We start from the raw sequence: 17,594 nt of genomic DNA, 5'->3' as shown, positions 1-17,594 counted from the left end.
GCCACAGGGCAGCTCTGTGGACATAGTTGTCTAGTGCTCTTTTTCATGGTATTGATCCTTGAAAGGAGGAGGACAGAATGCCTGCAGAACGATAGGCTGCCATATGTTAGCTGGAACTTTCGGTACATATCCTGGTTTAGGATAGAGGAAAGCTTTGACCATCCCTGGTGAAAGTTCCAGGCACGATGGGGATACCGATAAGGCCTGAAGATCTACTACTCTCTTTAGTGAGGAAATAGCTAGAAGGAACACAGTTTTGAGTATTTTGTATATCAGTTTGTATATCAGTTTGTATATCAGTATATTGATAATAATATACTGACGGTAACAAAGTATAAACTCGCTCATTAAGACGGTCACCTGCCGCCACCTACTGGCGGTTTAGTTTCAAAGTATCATTCTTTTGATCATTCCTTATTTGTATATTAAAAAAAATATTTAAAACAATCTTATAATCTTATTTAATACAGTCATAATTTTTCAATGTAAATTATTTAATTTGATTGGTAACATCCTAGTGTCTTATTATTCTAATTGAATGTATTGATCAAATTTAAGAATTTGAAATGAAAGATGGAGCATACATTAAATAAAATTGGGGGGAAAAAATGCCCTTTATAAAGGTAAAATAAATATTCTGATAAGACTGTTTTCCAACAGTGATGTAATGAAACATTGACAATTTGAAGTTTGAAGGGAGTAAAGCCTCTGTTTAGGCTATTAAAGAAATGTAATTTTGCCAAAAGAAGAACTTTTATTTTAAATAAATGTTATAGTTATCTTTTATCTATAGTTATATGTTATATTATCATGCTTAACTGAGAATTTGAGTAACTGTAATTTGAGGATCAGATGCAGATATCTAAATCAGAGAATATCATAGGTTTGGGCGGTTGGCGGTGGATTATTTATTTTTAACAGTGGATTCGTATGACTCAAAGTGCACCAGATTAATGAATTATCTTTAAAATGTAAAAAAAATTCTTCCGGGGGGGGCATGACCCCCGACCCCCCCTGGAGGTACCAAGCTCCACCCACAAAAATACTGTGGGAAACACAATAGGCTATATGATGGTCTACGAAAAATACAAATTTAATTATCTTATTATTAAAATACATGATCAGGATTTTACCACCTCCACCTTGTTTTGACCAGGAAAATCCCTGTTCCTGGTCCTGACGTCACCCGCCCACTCTCGCCATTGGACTAGTTGACACATGTGCTTCAGACACAATCAGGCAGGGGCGTTCCCAAAGCGTCATCAACGCAGCGCAAGTTCCCTCGAAAGAGAACTACAAACCATCCATTGGTTTCCAGCCAGTTTCTTTTTTTATTTATGGAGATATTATTGGGTCATTCCGAGTCAACTCAACCAGAGCTCCCAGGCTAACATTTTTTATTTTGATAATTTTTTGTCGGTGAAAGAAATGCATAAATGAAGAAGAAGAAAGACAAAATATTAAATGTCATGGATTTTGTCTACTATTTTGTGAAAGGGATCAAAATGACAATTTTCACCTGAGATTTGGAGCCAAATTACGGGGGGGTAAATATGATTTTAGAAAGACGGCAGCATCATTATTTAATTTTTTACAATAATTAGTAAATTATTATTTTATTAGTATTATTAGTATTATTTTATTAGTAAATTTGTTGACTATCAATCCTTCTCATTATATGCCAACGGTGACAGTTAAAAAATGGGAAAACGCACTTCTTGTGTTTTTTTCCCCATGTTTGCATCCCTGTAACTCAAGAAGTATTAAATATATCTTAATATCCTTTTAGATTTTGGTTTTTAACAAACTTTCCTTTTGGTATCTTCATTTTAAGGTCCTGAGAGGAACTATTTTATGTAACTAGTGCAAAATAGATTTTTTTTTAAAGGGAATGGGGGTGAAATAGTAAAATTCCAATTAAAATATAGACCTGTGCTAAAATGTACGCAGTTGGCATTAACAGAGGTGAAATGATCCAAAAAAAAACAACTGAAAAAGACAAAAATGCCCATAGGGATGCACAAGGGTTTAATCCATGTGCTGGTCCGGTTAAGCGTTCGTTGAAGTGGTTTATAAGTGTTCAATCTTGCTTTTGCAGTTGAAAACAATGAGTTTGCGAGGCAGATGGAGGAGCTGGAGAACAAGGGCAGCCACCTGAGCCGCTCCAGAACCCTGCTGATGTCCCAACACGAGGAGCTCAAGAAACAGCTCGAGGAAGAGCTCAAGGTGTGTGTGATCCCAGCCAGCAATAGCCATCATTTCTCCATCTAGATTAACTATAGACCCGATATAGTCCGGCTATGAGTAACACACTTCTAGATAAAATAACCTTGAATTTGGTTACATGCCATTTTTGCCATAATAACTTGTGAGATGTATGATATTCCATCATGTCAGCAAAGTGAACAGTGATTACAAGGTGTTTGGTTTAATTTCTTCACTCATTTCATTTCTTTGTTATCTAATTGATGACTAGTCTATTCTTGGGCTCTGGTTTAGACGTCTATACAAATTTTACTGACAGCCCAAATTTTGCCTTGACGTCTGGCTAGATTGGCTAAACATGTTACTATATAAGGTGTGTTTGGACGGCTATTAGACGTCTTTTAAACGCAGAATTGCTTGCTGGTTTCCTTCATCTGTCTCTGGCGAGGATCCAGGCGGTGTGTGAGTGATGTGGTTGTGTGTGTTCAGGCTAAAGCGGCGTTGAGCGGCGCTCTGTCCGCGGTTCGCCAGGAGTGTGTCGTGTTGAAGGAGCAGCTTGAGGAGGAGCAGGAGAGCAAACAGGAGCTCCAGCGTCTTGTCTCTAAACTCAACAGTGAAATCTCACACTGGAGGAGCCGCCTCGAGGCCGATGCCATCCAGCACTGCGACGAGCTCGAGGAAACCAAGTATGCATCAATGGTGTAAACGTACTGACACAGCTAATGTGGTTCCAGGTCAAAAATGAACCGCATTTTCAAGTTGCATGTAAATCTCTCATTGTGCTGTGTTATGTGTGTATTAGAGCTGTACGATTAATTGTTAAAGTCCCCCTGTAGTCAGTCATTTTATCCCTTAAAACTCATCTTTTTCCTTGAATAAAAATGAGAATAAATAGCTTGAATGTAACTCGACACCCTTGCCTCATTTAGTATGCACGGTTCTATGAATATGCAAATGAGCCCCGCCTCCACTCACTCACTAGATTATTAGAGCTGCACGATTAATTGTTAAAGTCCCCCTGTAGTCAATAATTGTTAAGGCTGTGCACTGTACTATAATGCTTAATAGACAGCCAGATTATTCTACTGTATCACTGTAACAGTTAAAGTGCCCCTATTATTGTTTTTCCAATATTCCCTTTCATGGAGTGTGTAATAAAGCTGTTTGGGTAACACTTTACAGTAAGGTTCATTAGTTAACATTAGTTGATGTATTAACTAACATGAACTAACACTGAGCAATACATTTATTACAGTATTTATTATTTTTGTTAATGTTAGTTAATAATAATCCAGCTGTTTATTGTTTGTTCATGTTAGTTCACAGTGCATTAACTAATGTTCACAAATACAACCTTTGATTTTAATAATGTATTAGTAAATGTTGAAATGAATATGAACTAAGATTAATAAATGCTGATGAAGTATTGTTCATTCTTAGTTCATGTTAACTAATGAACCTTATTGTAAAGTGTTACCGCTGTTTGTGAATGTAAACGTTCTGTAAAATTGTAAAGTCGAAAGTGCTCGATAAATAAAGTTATTGTCTCCCCAAAGAAAGAATCGACTCTGAACACACACTGATCCAGATCAAAACCAAGTCTGGATTACGTGATCGAATCCCATTTCAGAATCCTTTTTTACTTTTTAAAAAAACATTTTTAAGATTTGATCTGATCCACTTTTTTGGAGCAACATCAGCATGCCATCGTTCTGTCCACGACTCTCGTTCTCCTCAGTAACGGTGTGTGTTTCAGGAAGAAGCTGTGTGTGCGACTGCAGGAGGCTGAGGAGGCGCTGGAAGCCACGCAAACCAAGAGCTCCAGCCTGGAGAAGAGCAAGCAGCGTCTGCAGGAAGAGCTGGAGGAGCTGAGTGTGGATCTGGAGAAGGTCAGAACCCGTCTCTGATCAATACTGTCACGCATGCATATCTCAGAGTCAGTTCAAGTAGAGCAGTGCCGTATAGGGCTGTCAAAATGGCTGAAAAGCTAAACTCGAATTTCTTTCTCAAAGGGATAGTTCAACCAAAAATTAAAATTACCTTATGATTTACTCACCCTCAAATCATCCTAGGTGTATTTCCAATACAATCAAGAGTTATATATATATATATATATATATATATATAAATAAAAATTCTAGCCATCATAAAAGTGCATCTATCCATTATAAAAGTGCAACTCTCCATCATAAATGTGCATCTATCCATCATAAAAGTGCATCTATCCATCATAAAAGTGAATCTGTCCATCATAAAAGTGAATCTGTCCATCATAAAAGTGCATCTATCCATGATAAAATTGCCTCTGTCCATCATAAAAGTGCATCTATCCATCATAAAAGTGAATCTGTCCATCATAAAAGTGCATTTGTCCATCATAAAAGTGAATCTGTCCATCATAAAAGTGCATCTATCCATGATAAAAGTGCATCTGTCCATCATAAAAGTGCATCTGTCCATCATAAAAGTGCATCTATCCATCATAAAAGTGAATCTGTCCATCATAAAAGTGCATCTGTCCATCATAAAAGTGCATCTGTCCATCATAAAAGTGAATCTGTCCATCATAAAAGTGCATCTATCCATCATAAAAGTGCATCTACCATACCATACCATACCATCTTATCCGGGGCCGGGTCGCGGGGGCAGCAGTCTAAGCAGAGATGCCCAGACTTCCCTCTCCCTAGACACTTCCTCTAGCTCTTCCGGGGGGGCACCGAGGCATTCCCAGGCCAGCCGGGAGACATAGTCCCTCCAGCGTGTCCTAGGTCTTCCCCGGGGTCTCCTCCCAGTGGGACGCGCCCGGAACACCTTACTGGGAAGGCATCCAGGAGGCATCCGGAACAGATGCACGAGCCACCTCAGCTGACCCCTCTCGATGTGGAAGAGCAGTGGCTCTACTCTGAGCTCCACCCGAGTGACCGAGCTTCTCACCCTATCTCTAAGGGATCGCCCAGCCACCCTGCGGAGAAAGCTGATGTCGGCCGCCTGTATCCGGGAACTTGTCTTTCGGTCATGACCCACAGCTCATGACCATAGGGGAGAGTAGGAATGTAGATTGACTGGTAAATCGAGAGCTTCGCCTTGCGGCTCAGCTCCTCCTTCACCACAACAGACCGGAACATCAACCGCATTACTGCAGAAGCTGCACTGATCCGTCTGTCAATCTCCCGTTCCATCCTTCCCTCACTCATGAACAAAACCCCAAGATACTTAAACTCTTCCACATGAGGTAGGAACTCTCCACCAACCTGAAGTGGACAAGCCACCCTTTTCCGACTGAGAACCATGGCCTCAGATTTGGAGGTGCTGATTCTCATCCCAACCGCTTCACACTCGGCTGCAAACCGTCCCAGTGCATGCTGAAGTTCCTGGTCTGAAGGGGCCAACACGACAACATCATCCGCAAAGAGCAGAGACGAAATCGTGTTGTCCCCAAATCTGACACCCTCCGGCCCCAGGCTGCGCCTAGAAATTCTGTCCATAAAAATTATGAACAGAACCGGCGACAAAGGGCAGCCCTGCCGGAGTCCAACATGCACCGGGAAGAAGTCTGACTTACTGCCGGCAATGCGAACCAAGCTCCTGCATCGGTCATACAGGGACCGGACAGCCCATACTCCCAGAGCACCCTCCACAGGCCGCCGCGAGGGACACAGTCGAATGCCTTCTCCAAATCCACAAAGCGCATGTGGATTGGTTGGGCAAACTCCCATGAACCCTCCAGCACCCTGTAGAGGGTATAGAGCTGGTCCAGTGTTCCACGACCTGGACAAAAACCGCACTGTTCCTCCTGAATCCGAGGTTCTACTATCGGCCGTATTCTCCTCTCCAGTACCCTGGCATAGACTTTCCCAGGGAGGCTGAGAAGTGTGATCCCCCTGTAGTTGGAACACACCCTCCGGTCCCCCTTCTTAAAAACAGGGACCACCACCCCGGTCTGCCATCCCAGAGGCACTGTCCCCGACCGCCACGCGATGTTGCAGAGGCGTGTCAGCCAAGACAGCCCCACAACATCCAGAGACTTGAGGTACTCAGGGCGGATCTCATCCACCCTCGGTGCCTTGCCACCGAGGAGTTTCTTGACTACCTCGGTGACTTCAGCTTGGGTGATGGATGAGTCCACCTCCGAGCCCCCAGCCTCTGCTTCCTCAATGGAAGACGTGACGGTGGGATTGAGGAGATCCTCGAAGTATTCCTTCCACCATCCAACGACATCCCCAGTTGAGGTCAACAGCTGCCCACCTCCACTGTAGACAGCATTGGTAGGGCACTGCTTCCCTCTCCTGAGGCGCCGGACGGTTTGCCAGAATCTCTTCGAGGCCAGCCGATAGTCCTTCTCCATGGCCTCACTGAACTCCTCCCAGGCCCGAGTTTTTGCCTCCACAACCACCCGGGCTGCAGTCCGCTTGGCCTGCCGGTACCCGTCAGCTGCCTCAGGAGTCCCACAAGCCAACCAGGCCCGATAGGACTCCTTCTTCAGCTTGACGGCATCCTTTACTTCCGGTGTCCACCACCGGGTTCGGGGATTGCCGCCTCGACAGGCACCGGAGACCTTATGGCCACAGCTCCGAGCGACCGTGTCGACAATGGAGGTGGAGAACATGGTCCACTCGGACTCAATATCTCCAGCCTCCCTCGGGATCCGGTCGAAGCGCCGCCGGAGGTGGGAGTTGAAGATCTCTCTGACAGGAGACTCGGCCAAACGTTCCCAGCAGACCCTTACAGTACGCTTGAGTCTGCCGAGTCTGTCCAGCTTCCTCCCCCGCCATCGGATCCAACTCACCACCAGGTGGTGATCAGTTGACAGCTCCGCCCCTCTCTTCACCCGAGTGTCCAAGACATACGGCTGTAGGTCAGATGATACGACCACAAAGTCGATCATCGACCTACGGCCTAGGGTGTCCCGGTGCCACGTGCACTGTTGAACACCCTTATGCTTGAACATGGTGTTCGTTATGGACAAGCTGTAACTAGCACAGAAGTCCAATAACTGAACACCGCTCGGGTACAGATCAGGGGGGCCGTTCCTCCCAATCCCCCCAGTAAAACGACGGAGTCCCCAGTCGGAGCACTTTCCAGCACCCCTCCCAGAGACTCCAAGAAGGTCGGGTACGTTGGCCGGTAGGTACACACGACAGTGAGAGACCTATCCCCAACCCGTAGGCGCAGGGAAATGACCCTCTCGTTCACCGGGGTAAACTCCAACACATGGCGGCTGAGCTGGGGGGCTATAAGCAAACCCACACCAGCCCGCCGCCTCTCACCATGGGCAATTCCAGAGTGGTGAAGAGTCCATCCTCTCTCAAGGGGTATTGTTCCAGAGCCCAAGCTGTGCGTAGAGGTGAACCCGACTATCTCTAGTTGGAACCTCTCAACCTCACGCACAATCTCAGGCTCCTTCCCCGCCAGCGAGGTCCTCTCAGCACCGGCCCCTTACGGTCCCTCCTGTAGGTGGTGAGCCCACGGGAAGGCGGCCCCACGTCGCTCCTTCGGGCTGAGCCCGGCCGGACCCTGTGGGGGGAGGCCCGGCCACCAGGCGCTTGCATACGAGCCCCAACCCCGTGCCTGGCTCCAGGGTGGGGCCCTGGCTGCGCCATACCGGGCGACGTCACGGTCCTCGATTTAATATTACTCATAAAGGGTTTTTTGAACCACTCTTAGTCTGACCCGTCGCCTAGGACCTGTTTGCCTTGGGAGACCCTACCAGGGGCATATAGCTCCAGACAACATAGCTCCTAGGGTCATTCGGGTACTCAAACCCCTCCACCACGTTAAGGTGGCAGTTCAAGGAGGGGAAAAGTGCATCTGTCCATCATAAAAGTGCATCTATCCATCATAAAAGTGCATCTGTCCATCATAAAAGTGCTCCACACGCATGAATCTCTCAAAGTTAATGCAATTAGAGCAGTGCTGTATTTACAAAAGCCCTCCACAATTAATTGCTCACTTCTGTAAATAACATTTACTGTTCCATTGTTCTAAAAATTGAGAGTTCATCGGAGTGGTTGGGCAAGACCAGGACTGTTGTCGCACCTGAACTTGGATTTTGAGTAGTTCATGTGGTTGTAATAAAAATATTAACACTTCTTTCGCGGTTCAATTTGACCTGTGACCGCATAGGAAAGAGGGCAATGGGGGAAAATTGGGGATTTTTTTTTTGTTTTTGCCAAAAAAATATAAAACATCTGGCACAATCCAGAACAAACACACACACACGAAGGCATTAGACTATAGAACATCCCCAATGCAGAACACACACACATACAAACACTCACATGCATACACTTACACACAGACACACACTCACACACACACAATGGGGGCAATGGGTTTATTTTTTCCCAAATAAAAATCAGTCAGTCACAGTGCAGACTGCACACAGATATGAAGTGATTAGATTTGAAAACATTTACAATGCAGAACCTAAAAAAGTTCTAAAACTTCACCAAACAAATTGTTTTATAATGTCTAAATATATACCTGAATATATTGATGACAAAACCTGAAGAAAGTGAGTTTAGGAGACAAGAACCGTTCATTTGCTCCATGTAGAGCTTTAAGGCCCTCTAGTGGCCAGATCATGAAGTATCATCTGATATTATATGTTTTCACGAGAGGTCACACAGACTTTGAGCTTTTCTGACACGGTTTGTGCATGTAATAGAGATATTTTGTATTTAAGTTGAAAGAATGTGAAGAATGTGCTTACATTATGTTATTAAATTAAATCATTGATAAAATCTAGAAATTTTGAGGTAAATAAAATACAAAAATAACAAAAAAAATCTCCCCAAAATGTTTTTGTCAATATTATATTATATTATATTATTAGATTTTTATATTTATTTTATTTTATCAAATTTCAGTTCTGTATTCCCTTTAAATGTGCCGGCCGCTCTCCTCTCCTCTTCCTCACGGGCCTTCAGTGACCCACTAACGCCTGTTCTCCTCTCCTCTTCCTCACAGGCCTTCAGTGACCCACTAACGCCTGTTCTCCTCTCCTCTTCCTCACGGGCCTTCAGTAATCCACTAACGCCTGTTCTCCTCTCCTCTTCCTCACGGGCCTTCAGTGACCCACTAACGCCTGTTCTCCTCTCCTCTTCCTCACGGGCCTTCAGTGACCCACTAACGCCTGTTCTCCTCTCCTCTTCCTCACGGGCCTTCAGTGATCCACTAACGCCTGTTCTCCTCTCCTCTTCCTCACGGGCCTTCAGTGATCCACTAACGCCTGTTCTCCTCTGCTCTTCCTCACGGGCCTTCAGTGACCCACTAACGCCTGTTCTCCTCTCCTCTTCCTCACGGGCCTTCAGTGACCCACTAACGCCTGTTCTCCTCTCCTCTTCCTCATGGGCCTTCAGTGACCCACTAACTCATGTTCTCCTCTCCTCTTCCTCACGGGCCTTCAGTGATCCACTAACTCCTGTTCTCCTCTGCCCTTCCTCTTCCTCACGTGCCTTCAGTGACCCACTAACTCATGTTCTCCTCTCCTCTTCCTCACGGGCCTTCAGTGACCCACTAACTCCTGTTCTTCTCTCCTCTTCCTCACGGGCCTTCAGTGACCCACTAACTCCTGTTCTCCTCTCCTCTTCCTTACGGGCCTTCAGTGATCCTCTGACGCCTGTTCCTCCTCTCCTCACCTCTTCCTCACGGGCCTACAGTGACCCACTTACTCCTTTTCTCCTCTGCTCTTCCTCTTCCTCACGGACCTTCAGTGATCCACTAACGCCTGTTCTCCTCTCCTCTTCCTCACGGGCCTACAGTGACCCACTAACTCCTTTTCTCCTCTGCTCTTCCTCTTCCTCACGGGCCTTCAGTGATCCACTAACGCCTGTTCTCCTCTCCTCTTCCTCACGGGCCTTCAGTGACCCACTAACGCCTGTTCTCCTCTCCTCTTCCTCACGGGCCTTCAGTGATCCTCTGACGCCTGTTCCTCCTCTCCTCACCTCTTCCTCACGGGCCTACAGTGACCCACTAACTCCTTTTCTCCTCTGCTCTTCCTCTTCCTCACTGACCTTCAGTGATCCACTAACGCCTGTTCTCCTCTCCTCTTCCTCACGGGCCTACAGTGACCCACTAACTCCTTTTCTCCTCTGCTCTTCCTTTTCCTCACGGGCCTTCAGTGATCCACTAACGCCTGTTCTCCTCTCCTCTTCCTCACGGGCCTTCAGTGATCCTCTAACGCCTGTTCTCCTCTCCTCTTCCTCACGGGCCTTCAGTGATCCACTAACGCCTGTTCTCCTCTCCTCTTCCTCACGGGCCTTCAGTGATCCTCTAACGCCTGTTCTCCTCTCCTCTTCCTCACGGGCCTTCAGTGATCCACTAACGCCTGTTCTCCTCTCCTCTTCCTCACGGGCCTTCAGTGATCCACTAACGCCTGTTCTCCTCTCCTCTTCCTCACGGGCCTTCAGTGATCCACTAACGCCTGTTCTCTTCTCCTCTTCCTCACGGGCCTTCAGTGATCCACTAACGCCTGTTCTCCTCTCCTCTTCCTCATGGGCCTTCAGTGATCCACTAACTCCTGTTCTCCTCTCCTCTTCCTCACGGGCCTTCAGTGACCCACTAACGCCTGTTTTCCTCTCCTCTTCCTCACGGGCCTTCAGTGATCCACTAACGCCTGTTCTCTTCTCCTCTTCCTCACGGGCCTTCAGTGATCCTCTAACGCCTGTTCTCTTCTCCTCTTCCTCACGGGCCTTCAGTGACCCACTAACTCCTTTTCTCCTCTGCTCTTCCTCTTCCTCACGGGCCTTCAGTGATCCACTAACGCCTGTTCTCCTCTCCTCTTCCTCACGGGCCTTCAGTGATCCACTAACGCCTGTTCTCCTCTCCTCTTCCTCACGGGCCTTCAGTGACCCACTAACGCCTGTTCTCCTCTCCTCTTCCTCACGGGCCTTCAGTGATCCACTAACGCCTGTTCTCCTCTCCTCTTCCTCACGGGCCTTCAGTGATCCACTAATGCCTGTTCTCCTCTCCTCTTCCTCACGGGCCTTCAGTGATCCACTAACGCCTGTTCTCCTCTCCTCTTCCTCACGGGCCTTCAGTGATCCACTAACGCCTGTTCTCTTCTCCTCTTCCTCACGGGCCTTCAGTGATCCACTAACGCCTGTTCTCCTCTCCTCTTCCTCATGGGCCTTCAGTGATCAACTAACGCCTGTTCTCCTCTCCTCTTCCTCACGGGCCTTCAGTGACCCACTAACGCCTGTTCTCCTCTCCTCTTCCTCACAGGCCTTCAGTGATCCACTAACGCCTGTTCTCTTCTCCTCTTCCTCACGGGCCTTCAGTGATCTTCTAATGCCTGTTCTCTTCTCCTCTTCCTCACGGGCCTTCAGTGATCCTCTAACGCCTGTTCTCTTCTCCTCTTCCTCACGGGCCTTCAGTGATCCACTAACGCCTGTTCTCTTTTCCTCTTCCTCACGGGCCTTCAGTGATCCACTAACGCCTGTTCTCCTCTCCTCTTCCTCACGGGCCTTCAGTGATCCACTAACGCCTGTTCTCCTCTGCCCTTCCTCTTCCTCACGTGCCTTCAGTGATCCACTAACGCCTGTTCTCCTCTGCCCTTCCTCTTCCTCACGTGCCTTCAGTGATCCACTAACGCCTGTTCTCCTCTGCCCTTCCTCTTCCTCACGTGCCTTCAGTGATCCACTAACGCCTGTTCTCCTCTCCTCTTCCTCACGGGCCTTCAGTGATCCACTAACGCCTGTTCTCTTTTCCTCTTCCTCACGGGCCTTCAGTGATCCACTAACGCCTGTTCTCTTTTCCTCTTCCTCACGGGCCTTCAGTGACCCACTAACGCCTGTTCTCCTCTCCTCTTCCTCACGGGCCTTCAGTGATCCACTAACGCCTGTTCTCTTCTCCTCTTCCTCACGGGCCTTCAGTGATCTTCTAATGCCTGTTCTCTTCTCCTCTTCCTCACGGGCCTTCAGTGATCCTCTAACGCCTGTTCTCTTCTCCTCTTCCTCACGGGCCTTCAGTGATCCACTAACGCCTGTTCTCTTTTCCTCTTCCTCACGGGCCTTCAGTGATCCACTAACGCCTGTTCTCCTCTCCTCTTCCTCACGGGCCTTCAGTGATCCACTAACGCCTGTTCTCCTCTGCCCTTCCTCTTCCTCACGGGCCTTCAGTGATCCACTAACGCCTGTTCTCCTCTCCTCTTCCTCACGGGCCTTCAGTGATCCACTAACGCCTGTTCTCTTCTCCTCTTCCTCACGGGCCTTCAGTGATCCACTAACGCCCGTTCTCTTCTCCTCTCCTCTTCCTCGGGCCTTCAGTGACCCACTAACGCCTGTTCTCCTCTCCTCTTCCTCACGGGCCTTCAGTGATCCACTAACACCCGTTCTCTTCTACTCTCCTCTTCCTCGGGCCTTCAGTGACCCACTAACGCCCGTTCTCTTCTCCTCTCCTCTTCCTCGGGCCTTCAGTGACCCACTAACGCCCGTTCTCTTCTCCTCTTCCTCATGGGCCTTCAGTGACCCACTAACACCTGTTCTCTTCTCCTCTTCCTCACGGGCCTTCAGTGACCCACTAACGCCTGTTCTCCTCTCCTCTTCCTCACGGGCCTTCAGTGACCCACTAACGCCTGTTCTCCTCTCCTCTTCCTCACGGGCCTTCAGTGATCCACTAACGCCTGCTCTCCTCTCCTCTTCCTCACGGGCCTTCAGTGATCCACTAACGCATGTTCTCTTCTCCTCTTCCTCACGGGCCTTCAGTGATCCACTAACGCCTGTTCTCCTCTCCTCTTCCTCACGGGCCTTCAGTGATCCACTAACTCCTGTTCTCCCGCAGGCGAGCAGCCTGTCCTCAGTGCTGGATAAGAAGCAGAGGATGATGGACAAGCATCTGAGCGAGTGGAGGCAGAAGTGTGAGGATCTGCTGGTGGAGGTGGAGAACTGTCAGAAAGAGAGCCGACAGCACAGCGCTGAACTCTTCAAGATCAAGACGGCCCACGAGGAGGCGCTGGAGCAGAGCGAGGCTTTACGCCGCGAGAACAAGGCCTTGCAGGGTAACACACACACTCATAGACACGACTCACAGACACACAGTGGGTTTGAATCGATTCACAACTTTCCAAAATTGATTTTAAAGTGTTACACTTCTTTAACTTCGTAGAACTACTTAAAGTTATTGATGGTGTGTAACGATACTCTCATGTCATGATTCGATACACATCACGATACTGAACTCACGATACCATATTATTACGATACTCAAGACTTGAAACCCAAAGCACAGGACAATAGAGACACCAGAATAACAATATTCATGATTCTGAAGCGGAAAATACAGAATTATTTCAGATGAATATGCTTGATCTCTGTCACTGACTAGATATATTTAAAATAATGTAGGACACTTTTTACTGGTAACATTTGGCATTATCAAGACCCACAAATATTCCCCCATTGCATTATTATACATTATATGCAACATTATATACAGTAGTTTAATGTAGGACTGACACTAAAACTCTGTAAACTTGTTTTTCTTTTTTTCACACAGTAGTTTTTCTTTTGGGTGAACTAAACCCAATATATAGTCCCTGTCCACGATACAAATTGATGCATTTTTTTATTGTTACACCCCTAGTTATTGACGTTAATCACAATAATCAGCGAACAAGGACTCAATGATGAAGTACTCGCACAGATGCCGAACACATGCATGCGATCTCGTATTCAGTTCTTTCACAGCTACACACACACACACACACACACACACACACACACACACATCGTGTGGACTGTGGACTATTCAATGTAAACAGAACAGACTCAAACAAATGGGAGAAAATGTGCTTTGTAACAGATCCATGCATTCATTCTTAAAGGGACAGCCGCCTCATAAACTGTTGCTGTTTCATTCATGCTAATAAAAAACACACTGATTTTGATTGAATCACTTTTTTATCTTTAATATGAATCATTTTATATTCAATTCATACAGTGAAGACAATACAGTGTTTTATTTTAACATTTGATTGAATGACACAATGATTAAATCAATAATAATATCATAAAAAAATCATTTTTTGCAGTGTAATAGCACTTCTTCATCTGCTTTAAGCCTCCGTGATCGCACTGCTGGTTATGTGATGTTTGATGACGTGTGTTTCAGAGGAGATGGTGGATCTCACCGACCAGCTCTCAGACGGAGGGAAGAGCGTTCACGAGCTGCAGAAGATGAAGAAGAAGATCGAGATGGAGAAGGAAGAACTGCAGGCGTCGCTCGAGGAGTCGGAGGCAGCTCTGGAGGTCTGGACACACACACATCACACACGTTACGCTTCCTGCTGATTACTCTCACAGAACAGGCGTTCAGAAACATGAATCTGATCTGAGTTATTAGCAGAGATCTACTCATCATCACACAGAGTCATGTCTTCAGTGAAGAAGCGTTCTCTGTCCGGCTCATGTGTGACATGATGATTAATGGAGCTCTTCTTTAAGAAAGATAAAATATGTGAGGAACACATCTGATGATGTCACAGCTGACCCCGTGACCTCCAGATGACCCCGTGACCTCCAGCCTCCATCTCACTGCACACTAACAGGCTTCATCTAGAAACTCTTGATCTGTCCATTTAAAGCTGTAGATGTGATCGTGTGGAGGGATTTATTCATTTATTCATTTATTCATCTCCTTTTTTAGCAATAAAAGTATTTTCTCCTTAAAACTGCAGTGAACCAAAGCTTTGAAATCGCTGGTGTTTCTGACGTCACAAACTACCTTGTAATCAATCAGATCAACGTGTGATCGTCAACCAGTGGATCTCTGAGCTGAGTGAGTGCGTGGAGGCGGGGCTCATTTGCATATTCATAGAACCGCGCATACTAAATGAGGCAAGGGTGTCGAGTTACAGTCAAGATATTTTTAAGGCATGACACATTTTTTTCAAGGAAAAAACTCTTAAATGTGTCATTTTGGTGATCAAAGATGAGTTTTAAGGGATACCATTATTGACTAAAGTTATGTAGTTAACTAATGTTGCCCTAAAGTGACTGAGAAATGTGTAATATATGGAAAACTAGGAGGTAAACAGAACCAAAAACTACACTTAAAATACCTAAAATAAGGTTAAATTATTACTTTTATATATTATATTTCAGTTATTGAAAAACTTAATTCCCTTAAATAAAACTGAAAATCATATTCAATCTCAAAATATATTTGGTAGTTTTAATGATTCTAATTTATATATATATATATATATATATATATATATATATATATATATATATATATATATGAAATATTAAACCACAGAATCCTATGGAAGCTTGTTTCCGCCTCAGAATAAAAAAATAAAAGTAACTGCAACTTTTTGTGAGTTTATATCTTGCAATAATTTTGCAATTGCAAAAAATAAAGTCAGAATTCAATTGCAAGACAAAACTCTATGTCAGAAACAAGCTGTGTGTGTGTGTGTGTGTGTGTGTGTGTGTGTGTGTGTGTGTGTGTGTGTGTGTGTGTGTGTGTGTGTGTGTGTGTGTGTGTGTGTGTGTGTGTGTGTGTGTGTGTGTTTCTGCAGGCCGAGGAGACGAAGGTTCTGCGTTTGCAGCTGGAAGTGTCTCAGATTAAAGCAGACATGGAGCGAAGACTTCAGGAGAAGGAGGAGGAGGCTGAGTCCAACAGGTACCATCATCATCATCATCATCTTCATCTTCATCATCATCACTGAAATAACCTCTTCTGCCTATAATCAGTCAGTCCTTTAATCCATCTGTTTTCTCCACCTCATCCTTTATTTCCTGCCTTTCACTGACGTGGAATACTCATTACGGTGAGGAACTTCGTCTTGATCTCTGCTGATACAGCTTTAATCTGTCCGTTTCCACATCCTGAGTGTCATTCACTGGCAGAAAGGAGAAAACACTAAATAAACAACTAAATATGAATTTTATGTATTTATTTTTCAATTTTTCATATCAGGATACTGAAGAAAAAAATACAAAATAAACAGGCTTAATTATGACTGATTGCATTATTTATTTATGTTTTTTTAAATATTTTTTTAATAGATATTGCGATTTAATATCATTATTGTGAATTCTGTTGCCCATAATAATCGAGTAGTGAAAATCTGATATTGTTACCAGGGTTATTATCATTAACTAAAACTACTTGAAATAAATTATTTTCATTGAAATAAAGATAAAATATAATATTAGGTGAAAAACCTAAACAAAATGAAAATTTGAAATGTTGCCTTGGCAATAAACTTAAAGGACTAAAATTATTAACTGGAAAAAAACAAAACTGAAATAAATATAAATTAAACCTAAATAGCAATTTTAAAAAAAGCTCATAGGCTCATGATGAAACTAATAAAAATTGAACTAAAATTAACATAGAAAACAATATAAAAATAAAAGCTAATTCAAAATGTTCTATAATAAAACTAAAATATAATTCTCCAGGATTATGAGATGGTTTGCTGGTCTAAGCTGGTTAGTTCTCAGTTTGTTTATTTCTATAGTGCTTTTTCATAATAAGTGTGTGTTTCAGAGCAGCTTCACTGGAAATCCACATTTCAATGTTCAAAGACCTTAAATCGCTAAAGAAGACCAGACTGAAAGACCAACCAATCCAGTTTAATCTGGTCTGAAGAGTTTTGAAGCATTGTTTCAGCTATATATATATACAGCTGGACTGTGACGCTATTTTCCTCTGGAAACAATCTTTGTTGCATTATTTTCCTGTTATCTCTGTAAAGCTGCTTTGAAACAATCAGTATTGTAAAAAGCGCTATAGAAATAAAGCTGACTTGACTTTGCTTGTAATGATTATCCTCTGTGTGTGTGTGTGTGTGTGTGTGTGCAGGAAAAGCCTGATTGTGATGATAACCCTGTGTGTGTGTGTGTGTGTGTGTGTGTGTGTGTGTGTGTGTGTGTGTGTGTGTGTGTGTGTGTGTGTGTGTGTGTGTGTGTGTGTGTGTGCAGGGAAAGCCTGATTGTGATGATAAACCTGTGTGTGCGTGTGTGTGTGTGCAGGAAGAGCCACCAGAGGGCGCTGGAGTCGGTTCAGGCCAGTCTGGAGGTGGAGCTGAAGCTGCGGGTGGAGTCGGCGCGGCTCAAGAAGAAGATGGAGGTGGATCAGAGCGAGCTGGAGCTGCAGGTGGAACAGATGAAGAAGAGCAGCGCTGAGATGATGAAGAGCGTGAAGAAGATGCAGCAGCAGATCAAGGTCTCTTCCTCACTCTAATGCTGTGACCCTCATCCTCCTGTGAGATTTATGCTCAAACTTTTTATATTAAACCAAATGTTATTACAACAAAATAGAGTATTACAAAGTATAGACACTTTTTTCTTTTATTTACATTAAGGCGAGACACTACAGGTGAATAGGTTAAAAATTTTAACTAGCAGATATCACCATGAAACTTTCCCAGTTGA

General features: G+C 44.9%; 1 protein-coding gene across 4 annotated transcripts in view; it reads left to right on the top strand.

Moving 5' to 3' along the window:
• LOC309485296 (uncharacterized protein MYH16) overlaps positions 1 to 17,594 on the top strand; it is a 78,220-nt gene that overhangs the window by 51,117 nt on the left and 9,509 nt on the right. For all 4 annotated transcript variants that reach the window (XM_082152079.1, XM_082152081.1, XM_082152082.1 and 1 more), the window contains 7 exons: positions 2,099 to 2,226; positions 2,695 to 2,891; positions 3,962 to 4,094; positions 12,988 to 13,204; positions 14,317 to 14,453; positions 15,731 to 15,834; positions 17,193 to 17,385. In XM_082152079.1, the coding sequence (XP_082008205.1) occupies positions 2,099 to 2,226; positions 2,695 to 2,891; positions 3,962 to 4,094; positions 12,988 to 13,204; positions 14,317 to 14,453; positions 15,731 to 15,834; positions 17,193 to 17,385 (1,109 nt within the window). The remainder of the gene's footprint in view (positions 1 to 2,098; positions 2,227 to 2,694; positions 2,892 to 3,961; positions 4,095 to 12,987; positions 13,205 to 14,316; positions 14,454 to 15,730; positions 15,835 to 17,192; positions 17,386 to 17,594) is intronic.

The sequence above is a fragment of the Leuciscus leuciscus genome (assembly GCF_965113295.1).
Source record: "Leuciscus leuciscus genome assembly, chromosome: 21".
NCBI lineage: Eukaryota > Metazoa > Chordata > Actinopteri > Cypriniformes > Leuciscidae > Leuciscus > Leuciscus leuciscus.
The sequence above is the reverse complement of the archived record's forward strand: the minus strand, read 5'-3'. Positions and strand labels throughout refer to the sequence as shown.